The 16,107-nt window shown below is 45.6% G+C and overlaps 1 protein-coding gene across 2 annotated transcripts in view; it reads left to right on the top strand.

Moving 5' to 3' along the window:
- The window catches only part of spef1 (sperm flagellar 1), a 95,739-nt gene that overhangs the window by 13,891 nt on the left and 65,741 nt on the right, over positions 1–16,107 (top strand). For both annotated transcript variants that reach the window (XM_033035684.1, XM_033035675.1), the window contains exon 2: positions 3,374–3,485. In XM_033035684.1, coding sequence (XP_032891575.1) covers positions 3,374–3,485 — 112 coding nt within the window. The remainder of the gene's footprint in view (positions 1–3,373; positions 3,486–16,107) is intronic.

Raw genomic sequence — 16,107 nt, 5'->3', positions numbered from 1 at the left:
CTCTTTCCAGTTTGATGACATCTTTCTTATAACATGGTGCCCAGAACTGAACACAATACTCTGAATGCGGCCTCACCAACTTCTTATGCAACTGCAACATGACCTCCCAACTTCTATACTCTGCCTGACCCGCTGAGTTACTCCAGCACTCTGATACATCACAGAACAGGGCAAGATTAGCAAGTTTGCTGATGATACAGAAGTGAGTGGTTTTGCAGATAGTGAAGATGGTTGTGAAAGATTGCAGCAGGATCTGGATCAATTAGCCAGGTGGGCAGAGGAATGGTTGATGGTTGCATGGTTCCTTGAAGGTCGTGTCGCAGGTATATCAGGTGGTCAAAAAGTATTTTGGCACATTGGCCCTCATCAGTCAGAGTATTGAGTATAGAAGTTGGGAAGTCTGACTCCTCTTGCCTTGTTTCTATATTTATATATATATATATATATATATATAGATATATATATATGCATAACAACATGAATTATAATCTGATTTCCATACATGACTATACTAAGGTCATTCATGTGCTGCACCTGTTGATCAGAGCCTAGCTCTTCTGTGGAATGTAATTAGGAATGGAATTTAGCCTAACCGTATTCATACCTAATCCAATTTGAAGGATAAATGTTGCATTCAAGTGTAAGTTAAAAGACTCACTACCGTATGCACCAGATTGCACAATTTCAAGTTGAAAAATGAAAAAGCTCCCTACCCCCTTCCCATACCATCGCCCCCTCGGTCGCTATACTCCCCACACAATTTCTCACTCTCAACCAATGTTGGCAGCCCCTGCCACATTCTAAGCAAATTCTTGCAGTTCTGTATGGGGCTGTTCCCAAACCAACCTGTTCGTCGTGCAGGTTGCAACGTGCCTAGACAGATGAGTTGTTGTTCCTCGAGTTCACATTGGCACTGCTGTAATAGGTCTTGGGCAGAGTGGAATGGAGGCAGGCAGCCAACAGTTCAGGGTCACTCCTGTACACTGAGTGTGGGTACTCATGGCCTGCAATCACCCAACCTGCAGCCCAGGTTGTTGTGAATCTGTCCAATTCTCTGCCACAGAAAAAGGCAGGCAACATAATCCAGGCCCGTACGAAGCTTTTCAAAAAGGGGTGTGGCATGACAGGATTACAAAAAACTTAATGTGAAATAATGTGCGCGCGTTGTGTAGCTTTTTCACACAAAGGGTGCTGGGTGTATGGAACAAGCTGCCAGAGGAGGTAGTTAAGGCTGGGACTATCCTAATGTTTAAGTGACATTTGGACACGTCCACGGATAGGACAGATTTAGATGGATATGGGCCAAACTCGTGTGAATGGGACTAGTGTAGATGGGACATGTTGGTCGGTGTGGGCAAGTTGGGCTGAAGGGCCTGTTTCCACACTGCATCATTCTATGACTAAAAAGTGAAGAAAAAAAACGCATGTAGATAAGTAGGGCAGATTTGAAAGAGGAGTGAAATGTAAAGGCAGAGAGAGGTTTATGGGTGGAAAGGAACATAGGAAAGGAGGGGGGAGAGTGGGCTTGGGCAGATGGGTGAAGGGAAAATAGTCACAAAGTGCTGGAGTAACTCAGCGGGTCAGGCGGCATCTGCGGAGAATATGAATAGGCGACATTTCACAGAATGCTGGAGTAACTCTGCGGGTCAGGCAGCATCTGTGGAGAACATGGATAGGTGACATATCACAGAGTGCTGGAGTAACTCAGTGAGTCAGACAGCATCTGTGGAGAACATGGATAGGTGATATGTCACAGAGTGCTGGAGTAACTCAGTGGGTCAGGCAGCATCTCTGGAGAAAAGGTGGGGACGAGAGAACAGAGAACTGGCCGTTTCCAAAGTGGAAACGTTGATTTTTTTTCCTGATTTTTTTTCTGATGTTTTTTTTTTTTTTTGGTGGCTTTTTTCTTAAGGGAAAAAAAGGGGGTGCGGTCGCACCCAACGCACCCCACCTTCGGACGGCCATGTAATCAATGTGTAGGAAGGAACTGCAGATGCTGGTTATACACCAAAAATAGACGCAAAATGTTTGAGTAATTCAGCGGGACAGGCAGCATATCTGGAGAGAGGGATTGGGTGACGTTTCAGGTCGAGGCCCTTCTTCAGACTGAGAGTCAAGGGTGAGGAAGTCTGGAGATATGGACGGGTAAGATGTGAAAATGACAGACCAAAGCAGACGATGATAAGGAAATGTAGAATGATACATTGTTAGCTGAGGAGATGGTGACAAGCAGGCATCCATCAGTAAAATTAATAAGAAGGACTGTGAAACTAGTCGGAAAACTAGGGTGGGGAGGGATGGAGAGAGAGGGAAGTTAGAGACATCAATATTTATACTGCTGGGGTGTAAGCTGCCACATGAGGTGCTGTTTCTCCAATTTGTGTTGGGCCTCACTCTGACAATGGAAGAGGCACAGGACAGAAAGGTCAGTGTGGGGATGGGAGGGGGAGTTAAAGTGTATGGCAACTGGGAGACTGTGTAGGCCAAGGCGGACTGAGCGAAGGTGTTCGGCGAAACAGTTTCACAGTCTGCACTTGGTCTCGTCCACACGTGAGACAACGGATATGGTAGATGAGATTGGAGGAGGTGCAAGTGAACCTCTGCCTCACCTGAAAGGACTGTTGGGGTCCCTGGACAGAGTTCAAGGAGGAGGTATAGGGATGGGTGTTACATCTCCAGCGGTTGCAGGGGAAAATATTTGGGGAAGGAGTGGTTTTGGTCGCAGGGATGGGTTAACCAGGGATTTGCGGAGGGAACGGTCTCTATGGAAGGGGGAAAAGTGTGGACATGGCAAGATGTGACTAATGGTGGGATCCCGTTAAATGTGGCGAAAATGTCGGAAGATTATGTGTTGTTGGGGTGAAAGGTGAGGTCTACAGTAGTGAAATCAAGAACCAGAGGACATAAGTTTAAGGTGAGATGGGGGGGGGGGGGTGATGGGGGCAGAGATTTGGTAGGGACATGAGGGGTAACCTTTCTACACACAGGGTGGTGTGGATATGGAACAAGCTGCCAGAGAAGGTAGTTGAGACAGGGAGCATTGTAACATTTAAGAAACATTTGGACAGGTACATGGATAGAACAGGTTTAGTGGTATATGGGCCAAATGCAGAAGGTGGGATTTGTGTAGATTGGACATTTTGTTCGGTGTGAACAAGTTGAGCCGAAGGGCCTGTTTGCATGATTCTATGATTTTCAATGACTATCTGTGAAAGCATAACCTCAGGAGAGCAAGACATAAAATTAACAGCATTTATATTGTGCTACTCGAGTCTAGAGGAACAGGTAGGTTTTGTGCCGGTGATATGAGTTAATTGTGACTATCGCAGTATTCTCTCCCTACTTCCTGAAATCCTCTATGCTTTGATTCCAGTCTTGATTGCCGAAGTGGTAAAATTTCATTTTCCCAAGATGGTTGAGATGCACAACTATACTCCAGCCAGCTCGACGCAGCAGAAAATGAGCAACTGGGCTCACCTGAACAGGTAACAGGTCAATATCAACAAATGTGTAAGATTCGGAAATTGTGCACCAAGATAGTTGGTATGTGTGGGTTTTTAAAAAAAATATCATTTTTTCATTCCCAAGATCATTTTCACTCCCACGTCCATCACGATACTGAACTGTAGAAACAAAAAACTGCAGATGCTGGTTTATACTAAAGATAGACACATAGTGCTGGAGTAACTCAGCGTAAGGCAACATCTCTGGAGAAGAAGGATGGGTGACTTCTCGGGTCGGGACCCTTCTTCAGTCTATAGAAGGCTTCCGACCCGAAATGTCACCTATCCTTTTTCTCCAGAGATGCTGCTTGACCCGCTGAGTTATGCCAGCACTTTGTGTCTAACTACGGATACTGTGCTACCCACCATTAAAGGGATCTACACCAGTCGCTGCCTCAAAGGCAGCCAGCATCATCTGGGACCCACACAATCCTGGCCATACTCTCATTTCACTCCTGCCATCGGGAAGAAGGTACAGGAGCCTGAAAACTGTAACATCCAGGTTCAGGAGCAACTTCTTCCCTACAGTCATACATATACATATATGTATGTATATATATGTACTTGGTACTGCAAGTAAGAATCTCATTGTTTTATCTGCGACATATGACAATAAAACACTCTATCTATCTATCTATCTATCTATCTATCTATCTATCTATCTATCTATCTATCTATCTATCTATCTATCAGTATGATCTTGACCACTTTTGGCTCACTGTGCTGTGATTTCCGAGAGAACGCCGCCACCTACGGCCGTCATTTTTGGCCACCTCACTCAGAGCCCCCCTCCGCCTCCTGGACCAGAGGATTTTCCCCATCGATGAAATATCAGAGAGATATTAATGTTTTTAAAAAATGTGCCATTCTCTCTGCTGCCCCTGCTGGTGGGAGGGGGGAGGGACTATAAAACCCGGAAGTGGTGTGCCTCACTCAGTCTCTGCAAGACGGAGGAAGCCAGAGGATCACGTGTCTCTGAGCTCTGAATAACACTGAACACATGTCTACTCAACTGTGAGTGCCCTTAATGTGGTTTGAAAATGAAAATATGGTTGGTTTGCAGTAAACAGGCACTGCATGCAAATGGTTGTTTGGGGGGGTTTGGGTTGAAGTAAAAAGGCACTGCATGCAAATGGTTGTTTGGGGGGTTTGGGTTGAAGTTAAAAGGCATTGCATGCAAATGGTTGTTTGGGGGGTTTGGGTTGAAGTAAAAAGGCACTGCATGCAAATGGTCGTTTGGGGGTTTGGGTTGAAGTAAAAAGGCACTGCATGCAAATGGGTGTTTGTGGGGTTTGGGTTGAAGTGAAAAGGCACTGCATGCAAATGGTTGTTTGGGGGCTTTGGGTTGAAGTGGAAAGGCATTGCATGCAAATGGTTGTTTGGGTTGAAGTGAAAAGGCACTGCATGCAAATGGTTGTTTGGGGGGTTTGGGTTGAAGTGAAAAGGCACTGCATGCAAATTGTTGTTTGTCTAAACTTGACAACTTCCTGTTTCACTATATTGATTTTAGATAAAATGCTACCACTTACGGCTGTGATTTTTGGCCATCTTACTCAGTCCCCCTGTGCTCATCAGGTGCAGAGGATTCTTCCCATCAAAGAAAACCAAAAGTGGTATTAGTGTTTAAAAAATGTTGGGAATCTCTCTCCTGTCAATCACGCCATGAAGGCCACACCTTTTCCGGTGGGGGGGTGAGGGTGAACATGGGACCCAGCGGGTCCCACTTAGTCTAGTATATATATATGTATACTAGACTAAGTGCGACCCGTTGGGTCCCAGCATCACATGGGAGGGCTCGTTCCCCAACGCAATATTCCACCTATCCACCAATTCCAAAACTGGTGGCCAGTGGAGGGGGGGGGGGCTTTCTGGAGCGCTAGTATGGGTGTTGTGCGCTGAAGGGACTGGTTTCCAGAGGGCTAGTATGGACGTTGTGGGCCGAATGGATTCTTGGGCTGCCGGCTCAGTCATTCAAGGGCCTGTCCCACTTGCATGCGATTGCGTGCGTTTGACGCGACCAACTGGAAGCAGAGGTCGCGCTATGTTCGCGCATAATTCGGGCGTGACGTCATTTACGCATATAAACGTGTTGTTATTAACCACAGATATGCACTTCTAAGCACCAAGCCTTCACTTCATTCACGCAAAAGCAACGGCATTTTGGACAGGAAATTGTATTGGTGATTTGGTTTAGGCCAAAATCAGCTGTTATTGTGGACTGTGCGATGGCTTTGAAAAGTGGTGGACTGAGGTTGAAAATTCTAATCAACTGGATCAACTAATCTCACGAGAGATATTGAGAAATTCACAAATTTGGGTCATGACACTTAATTAACAATAAAGAGAGAGGATGGATTTGGCTGCCTGAAGCAGTCAGTCAAGAGTACTGTGGCCATATTCAGGCTCGAGCTTTGCCTGTGCGATTATAATGAGAATAATGGATTGGCTTCAAAAGTGCTGACGGTGTTGGGCGGTGACGTCATCACGCAATGCCACGCCCTAGGCGTATGCCGTCAAGACTCTGCATACGACATCAAGACGCTGCGTACGCCCGCAATGCGCCTGCGTGCGTACGCGGGCCGATAGGCTGCTGGCGCGCAAAGATTTTGGTCAGTGCAGGAATTTTGGAGCCCCATGCGATGTCGGGACCAGCCCCGCACAACTCCATACACCTCAGCGCTTCTAAGTGGGACCGGCCCCGCGCGGCCAAACGGTGCCCATTCGCCTCATGCGACCACAAGGTCCGTAATTTGTGAGCCAATGTCGTGTAAGTGGGACAGGCCCTTCAAGCCTGTTATGCTGGCAGCTGACTCACGGCTGGTGGGCTCGCAGTTGTCGCATTTCAAGCAGGGTGCAAAGGCACCAAATTCAAGTGCAGTTTCTTACCACTTCAAGCAGGGTGCAAGGCCACCAAATTCAAGTGCAGTTTCATACCATTTCAAGCAGGGTGCAAGCCACTAAAGACAGCGAGTCTTGACCTCTCCCTCCCCCATCTTGCAGAGACCGAGCCACGTCCACACTTCTGGGTTTTATAGTTCCTCCCGCCCTCCCACCAGAAGGTGCATGGCCTTCATGACATGATTGACAGGAGAGAGAGAAACACTAATAATTCTTTTATTTTTCATCGATGGGAAAAATCCTCGGCACCTGATGAGTGGAGGGGGACTGAGTAAAATGACAAAAAAATCACAGCCGTACGTGGTAGCGTTTGTTCTGAAATCAATATAAAGCGCAAACAGGAAGTGGTCAAGATTAGACTTTTAATTATTTAGTAGGCAAGGCAGCTCTAATTAGGCAAGGTAGCTCTAATTAGGCAAAGCAGCTTGCGTTAGCACTTTCAAAACCAAAGACAAGGCAGCTTGCTTTAGCACTATCAAAACCAAAGGCAACACAGCTTGCTTTAGCGCTTTCAAAACCAAAGGCAACACGGCTTACTTTAGCACTTTCTAAACTAAAGGCAACACAGCTTGCTTTGGCACTTTCAAAACCAAAGGCAACACAGCATGCTTTAACACTTTCAAACCAAAACACACTTTTGCATTTTCAAACTACATTTTCAAACCACATTAAGGGCACTGACAGGTCAGTAAAACCACTCACAGTTTAGTGTACATGGGTTCAGTGTTATTCACAGCTCAGGCTGAGAATTGCGACCTCTCGCTTCCACCATCTTGCAGAGAACTGAGGCACCTCCACACTTCCGGGTTTCATAGTCCCTCCGGAAAGGGTGTGGCCTTCAGGAGAGAAAATCTCAACATTTTAAAAACCCTTTTAATTTTCATCGATGGGAAAAATCCTCGGCACCTAATGAGCGGAGGGGGACTCTGAGTAAGATGGCAAAAAAATCACAGCCGAACGTGTTAGCGTTTTTTCTAAAATCAATATAAAGCCCAACCAGGAAGTGGTCAAGATTAGACTTTTAATTATATAGAAGGCAAGGCAGCTCTAATTAGGCAAGGCAGCTCTAATTAGACAAGGCAGCTCTAATTAAGCAAAGCAGCTTGCATTTGCACTTTCAAAACCATAGGCAAGGCAGCTTGTTTTAGCACTTTCAAAGCCAAAGGCAAGGCAGCTTGCTTTAGCACTTTCAAAACCAAAGGCAAGGCAGCTTGCTTTAGCACTTTCAAAACCAAAGGCTAGGTAGCTTGCTTTAGCACCTCCAAATCCAAAGGCAAGGCAGCTTGCTTTAGCACCTCCAAATCTAAAGGCAAGGCAGCTTGCTTTAACACTTTTAAAATCAAAGGCAACGCAGCTTGCTTTAGCACTTTCAAAATCAAAGGGAAAATAGCTTGCTTTAGCACTTTCAAAACCAAAGGCAACACAGCTTGTGTTGTAAATGTGCGGGGATCGGGCAGACTCGGTGTTTCCACACTGTATCACTAAACTAAACTAAACTAAAGGTGAAAATTCCAAAGGGATTGCATCAGAATTCAGGATTGAATCCAGGTCTCTGGTAGCATCGATGGAGAATATGGATAGGTGACGTTTCGGCTCGGGACTCTTCTTAAGGATAGGTGAAGAAGTTTTGGGATGGGACCCATGTTCAAGATGGGTGACATTTTGCGTTGGGACCCTTGATCAAGGAGAGATGACAGTTCATGTTGGGATAATTCAATGGTTGAAGAAGAGTCCCAACCCAAAACACCACCTATCCATGTTCTCCATAGTTGTAGCTTGAACTGCCAAGTTACTCCAGCACTCCAAGATCCTTGAGCTCCAAGAGTTGTAAAATTTGTCAAGTTCTTATTTGTTCACTGGACTGCACAAATGGTGAGACCACATTTGGAGTCCTGTGTACACTTCTAGTCACCGAGCCTTTGGATAGATGTAATTAAGTTGAAAAGGGTGTAGAAGACATTTACCCAGCATCACACGGGAGGGCTGGTCCCCCAACCCAATAGCAATATTCCACCTCTCCAATTCCATTATTGGTGGCCAGTGGGGGGTGGGGGGGGGGGGGGGGCTTTCTGGAGCACTAGTATGGGTGTTGTATGCTAAAGAGACTGATTTCCAGAGGGATAGTATGGACGTTGTGAGCCGAATGGATTCTTGGGCTGGCAGCTCAGTCACTCAAGCCTGTTGGGCTGGCAGCTCACTCACGCTGGTGGGCTCCCAGTTGACTCACAGCTATTCCTTGAAATTCCATTTCAAGCAGGGTGCAAGGGCACCAAATTCAAGTGCAGTTTCTTACCACTTCAAGCAGGATGCAAGGCCACCAAATTCAAGTGCAGTTTCATACCATTTCAAGCAGGGTCAAGGCCACTAAAGACAGTGAGTCATGACATCTCCCTCCCCCATCTTGCAGAGACTGAGCCATGCCCACACTTCTGGGTTTTATAGTCCCTCCCCCCCTCCCACCAGAAGGGGCATGGCCTTCATGGCGTGCTTGACATGAGAAAGAATCTCAACATTTTTTAAACACTAATAACTCTTTTATTTTTCATGGATGGGAAAAATTCTCGGCACCTGATGAGCGGAGGGGGGCTCTGAGTAAGATAGGCAAAAATCACGTGGCAGCGTTTTTACTAAAATCAATATAAAGCGCAAACAGGAAGTGGTCAAGATTAGACTTTTAATTACATAGAAGGCAAAGCAGCTCTAATTGGGCAAGGCAGCTCTAATTAGGCAAGGCAGCTTGCATTAGCACTTTCAAAACCAAAGGCAAGGCAGCTTGCGTTAGCACTTTCAAAACCAAAGGCAACACAGCTTGCTTTAGCATTTCCAAAACCAAAGGCGAGGCAGCTTGCTTTAGCACTTCCAACACCAAAGGCAAGGCAGCTTGCTTTAGCACTTTCAAAACCAAAGGCAAGGCAGCTTGCTTTAGCACTTACAAAACCAAAGGCAACGCAGCTTGCTTTAGCACTTTCAAAACCAAAAGCAACACAGCTTGCTTTAGCACTTTCAAACCAAAACACATATTTGCCTTTTCAAACTACATTTAGGGCACTGAGTAAAACCGCTCACAATTTAGTAACATGTGTTCAGTGTTATTCACAGCTCAGACTGAGAATTGCGACCTCTCGTTCCCCCATCTTGCAGAGAACTGAGGCACCTCCACACTTCCGGGTTTTATAGTCCCTCCGGAAGGGGCGTGGCATTCAGGAGAGAGAATCTCAACATTTTTTAAACACTAATAACTCTTTTATTTTTCATCGATGGGAAAAATCCGGAAAGAGCCATGGTTTTCAAGGGAAATTGGACACGGTTCGGAAAAAGAGGGAGATCTACAATAATTATAGGCAGCATGGAGTAAATGAGGTGCTTGAGGAGTATAAAGAATGTAAAAAGAATCTTAAGAAAGAAATTAGAAAAGCTAAAAGAAGATATGAGGTTGCTTTGGCAAGTAAGGTGAAAGTAAACCCAAAGGGTTTCTACAGCTATATTAATAGCAAAAGGATAACGAGGGATAAAATTGGTCCATTAGAGAGTCAGAGTGGACAGCTATCTGCAGAGCCAAAAGAGATGGGGGAGATATTGAACAATTTATTTTCTTCGGTATTCACCAAGGAGAAGGATATTGAATTATGTGAGGTAAGGGAAACAAGTAGAGTAGCTATGGAAACTATGAGATTCAAAGAAGAGGAAGTACTGACACTTTTGAGAAATATAAAAGTGGATAAGTCTCCAGGTCCGGACAGGATATTCCCTAGGACATTGAAGGAAGTTAGTGTAGAAATAGCAGGGGCTATGACAGAAATATTTCAAATGTCATTAGAAACGGGAATAGTGCCGGAGGATTGGCGTACTGCGCATGTTGTTCCATTGTTTAAAAAGGGGTCTAAGAGTAAACCTAGCAATTATAGACCTGTTAGTTTGACGTCAGTGGTGGGCAAATTAATGGAAAGGATACTTAGAGATAATATATATACGCATCTGGATAAACAGGGTCTGATTAGGAACAGTCAACATGGATTTGTGCCTGGAAGGTCATGTTTGACTAATCTTCTTGAATTTTTTGAAGAGGTTACTCGGGAAATTGATGAGGGTAAAGCAGTGGATGTTGTGTATATGGACTTCAGTAAGGCCTTTGACAAGGTTCCTCATGGAAGGTTGGTTAAGAAGGTTCAATGGTTGGGTATTAATGGTGGAGTAGCAAGATGGATTCAACAGTGGCTGAATGGGAGATGCCAGAGAGTAATGGTGGATGGTTGTTTGTCAGGTTGGAGGCCAGTGACTAGTGGGGTGCCACAGGGATCTGTGTTGGGTCCACTGTTGTTTGTCATGTACATCAATGATCTGGATGATGGTGTGGTAAATTGGATTAGTAAGTATGCAGATGATACTAAGATAGGTGGGGTTGTGGATAATGAAGTAGATTTTCAAAGTCTACAGAGAGATTTATGCCAGTTGGAAGAGTGGGCTGAAAGATGGCAGATGGAGTTTAATGCTGATAAATGTGAGGTGCTACATCTTGGTAGGACAAATCAAAATAGGACGTACATGGTAAATGGTAGGGAATTGAAGAATGCAGGTGAACAGAGGGATCTGGGAATAACTGTGCACAGTTCCCTGAAAGTGGAATCTCATGTAGATAGGGTGGTAAAGAAAGCTTTTGGTGTGCTGGCCTTTATAAATCAGAGCATTGAGTATAGAAGTTTGGATGTAATGTTAAAATTGTACAAGGCATTGGTGAGGCCAATTCTGGAGTATGAGGTACAATTTTGGTCGCCTAATTATAGGAAGGATGTCAACAAAATAGAGAGAGTACAGAGGAGATTTACTAGAATGTTGCCTGGCTTTCAGCAACTAAGTTACAGAGAAAGGTTGAACAAGTTAGGGCTTTATTCTTTGGAGCGCAGAAGGTTAAGGAGGGACTTGATAGAGGTCTTTAAAATGATGAGAGGGATAGACAGAGTTGACGTGGATAAGCTTTTCCCACTGAGAGTAGGGAAGATTCAAACAAGGGAACATGACTTGAGAATTAAGGGACAGAAGTTTAGGGGTAACATGAGGGGGAACTTCTTTACTCAGAGAGTGGTGGCTGTGTGGAATGAGCTTCCAGTGAAGGTGGTGGAGGCAGGTTCGTTTTTATCATTTAAAAATAAATTGGATAGTTATATGGACGGGAAAGGAATGGAGGGTTATGGTCTGAGCGCAGGTATATGGGACTAGGGGAGAATACGTGTTCGGCACGGACTAGAAGGGTCGAGATGGCCTGTTTCCGTGCTGTAATTGTTATATGGTTATATGGTTATATGGTTATAAATCCTCTTGCCCTGCACAGCGGAGGGGGACTCTGAGTAACATGGCCAAAAATCTCAGCCGTACGTGGCAGACTTTTAGTAATATAGATATGTATATGTATATATGTGTGTTTCTGCCTGTCTTGTGGTTGCCAGCCTGTGGGTGCCAGCCTTTGATTCATTGCTACGCCAACACCAGACCCACAAACGCCCAGATTTTTCCCCATTTCGGTAGAGATTTCACTTTTCATTCCAAGTATCCACTCCTGATTAAATTTTGTCGTGTTTATATACACATTTTAAATAAAATCCTTCTCCTCCCCCCCCCCCCCCCCCCCCACTCACTCATTTTGTCGCCTCCTGCTGGCCAGCAACCATAACGGCTGCTGCGCCCGCATCTCGCCTCAAAGACGGCATTTAAAAACAGGTGCACTGCTGAGTTCTGAATGGCTTGAGTTGGAGGACCACGTCTCCCGTGGGGGCTACAGGTAGGGAACGGCTGCATTGGGGGAGCAGACCCAACGGGTCTACACTTGGCCTAGTACATATATATATACTAGACCAAGTGCAGACCCGTTGGGTCTGTTCCCTGAACGTGCGGTTGTGGGGGGGGGAGGCGGCATGCAGCGTCACACACTAACTACCCCCCCCCCCCGCACTCACGCTAATGGAGGGGAGGAGGGGAGAGAGAGAGAGAGAGAGAGACGGGGGGAGAGAGGGGGGAGGGGGGGAGGAGAGAAGGGGAGGAGAGGGGGAGAGAGAGGGAGTGCTGAGAGGGGGGTGAGATGAGGGGCGGGGGAGAGATGGGGAGCAGGGAGGGGGGAGGGAGGGTGGAGGGAAGGGGGTAGGGGTGTGTGGAGGGGAGGGGGGTTTAGGGGAGGGACGGTGGGGGAGGGGAGGAGGGGGGAGAAAAAGAGAGGAGAGGGGGAAGGTAGGGGGGGAGAGGAGAGGGGGGAGAGGAGGGGGGGGAAGAGGAGGGGGGGGGGTAGAGGAGGGGGGAGAGGAGAGGGGGGAGAGAGGAGAGGGGGGGAAGAGGAGCGGGGGGAGAGAGGAGAGGGGCGAGAGGAGGGGGGGGGAGAGGGGGGGGGAAGAGGAGGGAGGGAAGAGGAAGGGGGGGGGAAGAGGAGTAGGGGGGGGAGAGGAGAGGGGGGGGGGGGGGGGAGAGGAGGAGGAGAGGGGGGGGGGGGGGGGGGGGAGTGCCTTTTTACTTCAACCCAAACCCAAACAACCATTTGCAGGCAGTGCTTTTTTACCTCTAACCATATTTTCATTTTCAAACCAAATTAAGGGTACTCACAGTGCTGTAGACATTTGTCAGTGTCATTCAGAGCTCTGATTGAGGCACACCACTTGCAGAGACTGATTGAGGCACACCACTTGCAGAGACTGATTGAGGCACACCACTTCCTGGTTTTATAGTCCCTCCCCCTCCCTCCAGCAGGGGCAGCAGAGAGAATGGGGAATTTTGTAAAAACATTAATATCTCTGTCAATTTTCATCGACGGGAAAAATCCTCGGCACACATGCGGCGGAGGGGGGCTCTGAGCGAGGTGGCCAAAAATGATGGCCGTAGGTGGCGGCGTACTCTCGGAAATCTCAGCACAGAAAGCCAAAACCGGTCAAGAACAGACTTTTAGTAATATAGATATGAGTCAGTGGAATTGCAATGAGTCCAGAAACCGGTCCTTCGACCTAACGAGACCGCACCAACCACAGGGCAAGCCGAACAGCTTATTGCATTTTCATTTTATTTCCATTGCTATTGCAGTTTCAAGCACAGGGTAGGCCGAACAGCTGATTGCATTATCAGTTCCTTCCATTGCCATTGGAGTTTCAAGCACAGGGCAGGCCAAACAGCTGATTGCATTTTCATTTCACTTCCATTGCCATTGCAGTTTCAAGCACAGGACAGGCCAAACAGCTGAATGCATTTTCAGGGTAGCTAATGTTATCCCACTTTTTAAGAAAGGCAGGAAAGAGAAAACAGGGAATTATAGACCAGTCAGCCTGACATCAGTGGTAGGGAAAATGCTGGAGTCAATTATAAAAGATGTAATAGCCGCACATTGTTACAAACTCCGTACAGACAGCACCCATAGTCAGGATCAAACCTGGGTCTCTGCCGCTGTAAGGCAGCAACTCTACCGCTGCACCTCCCCAGCTTGGACTACGACAATGGTAGAATCTAAGGCTTAATTATGTGAATGTGAAGAAAGTAAAATGGGATGAGTTTAGGTTTACATTTATTATTGTCACGTGAACCAAGGTATAATGAAAAGCTTTGTTTAGCATGCTATCCAATCATATAATACTATACATAAAGACAATTAAGCTACACTCGAGTACAGTAAGGAGGGCAAAGGAAAAGGCACAGATTGCCCAATGTAGTTCTCAGCATTGTAGCACAACAGTTCCAGTGTTAATGGGTGCTTGATGGTTGGTGTTGATTCAGTGGGATGAAGGACTAACTCAGCGGATCAGATGGATGGACAAAGGCCAGAGATGAGAACAGCAGAAGGTGTGAGACAAACGGATTGAAGAAATGCAAATTGTGAAGCCAGAGGAAATATGTAGGTGGTGAAGGTGAGACATAGGTGTGGGTCCAGGTGGGGTCGACGGAAGACTGGAGGACGGGAAAAAAAGGTTGTTTGTAGGTTAGTTACCTAAGACTGTGCCAGTCTTGCGCTCATACTCTTGCTGAAGCAGTTGTAAGTCTCAATTGTAAATCATTCTCTGTTCATGGGTTGAGTTGAGTTGAATGGCATTACATTGAAATTAAATATAATTTAATTGAAATGAAATTAAATGAAGTGAATTGAAATGAAATGAATGGAAATTAATTGAATTCAGTTGAAATTGATTGAAATTAAATGAATTGAATTGAAATGAATTTATTTGAATTGGCTTTAACTGAAATGAATGGAAATGAATTGAATTGAAATGAAAGATACAGCATGGAAAGAGGCCCTTTAACCCACTGAGTCCACACTGACCATTCATCACCTATTTACACTAGTTCAATATTATCCCACCTTATCCCGCACAGGCACCATCACTGGAGAAAAAGAATCAGTGACGTTTTAATTTTGAGTAGGATCAGTCCAAGAGCTGCCTCGTAACAAGATTTTATCTGTTTTTGTTCTGCAATTCTATGCTTTGCATTTGATGACGTGGCTTTTTATTACAGGAAAAGCTTTCGTAAGTCAATCCTAACATCTTACCACAACCAGAGAGCAGTCCTGAACTCCAATCTACCCCATCGGGGACCCTCGGACTATCTTTGATTGGCCTTTAGTTTTAGTATCAGTTTAGTTTGTTGTCACGTGTACCGAGGTACAGTGAAAAGCTTTTGTTGTGTGCTAACCAGTCAACAGAAAGACAATACAAAACTTTACTGCCTTTACCTTGCACTAAATGTTATTCACTCATCATATGTCTGTACACTGTGAATAGCTCAAGTGTAATTATGTATTGTCTTCTCCGCTGGCTGGTTAGCACGCAATAAAAAAGTCCACTGTGACTATAAACTAAACGAAACTACTAATCAATACTCCTTTCGCAATTGAAATGAGACAAACCTGTGCTCCTTGATGCATATGTCATGCCTTACAGGCAAACCTGCTGGCATCTTTCCAAGACATTTCCTGAATGTAGATCTATTGGTATTTCCCAATATAGCCACAGGTGCACTTTGAAATTGACTCATCTATCTATTTTCTTAGAAATAATCTGCATACATTTATCTCTTCCTCTAATCTTTTCTCTTCTCAGTAAATCCTTCTCTTCCCTTTTTTTCCTGCTCAGGCCCTTACCTTTCACCCTGTTTGTCTAAGGGACACAGGCATGAACATCGTTTAGTTTAGAGATAGTTTAGAGCAGAATTAGGCCATTTATTTTCTCAAGTCTGCCATTTATTCATGGCTGATCTATCATTCCCTCTCAACCCCATTCTCCTTCCTTCTCCCCATAACCTCTGACACCTGAATTAATCAATAATCTGTCTAACTTGCCTTAAAAATATCCACTGATTTGGCCTCCATTCTTTCTGCTTTCTGTGGCAAAGAATCCCACAGATTCCACCTCATCTCCTTCCTAAAAGAATGTCCTTTAATTCTGAAGCTATGACCTCTAGTCATAGACTCTCCCACTAGTGGAAACATCCCCTCCACATCCACTCTGTCCAAGCCTTTCACTATTCTGTTCGGTTCAATGAGATCCCCACTCATTCTTCAAACTGCAGCGAGTACAGGCCAAGTGCTTCAAATGCTCATCATATGTTAACCTACTCATTCATGGGATCATTCTTGGAAACCTCCTCTGGATCCCCTCCAGAGCCAGCACATCCTTCCTCAGATATTGTACCCAAAAATACTCACAATATCCCAAATGCGGCCTGGCCGGCGCCTTTTTGAGCCTCAGCA

The sequence above is a fragment of the Amblyraja radiata genome, chromosome 1, assembly GCF_010909765.2.
Source record: "Amblyraja radiata isolate CabotCenter1 chromosome 1, sAmbRad1.1.pri, whole genome shotgun sequence".
Taxonomy (NCBI): Eukaryota; Metazoa; Chordata; class Chondrichthyes; order Rajiformes; family Rajidae; genus Amblyraja; species Amblyraja radiata.
The sequence above is the reverse complement of the archived record's forward strand: the minus strand, read 5'-3'. Positions and strand labels throughout refer to the sequence as shown.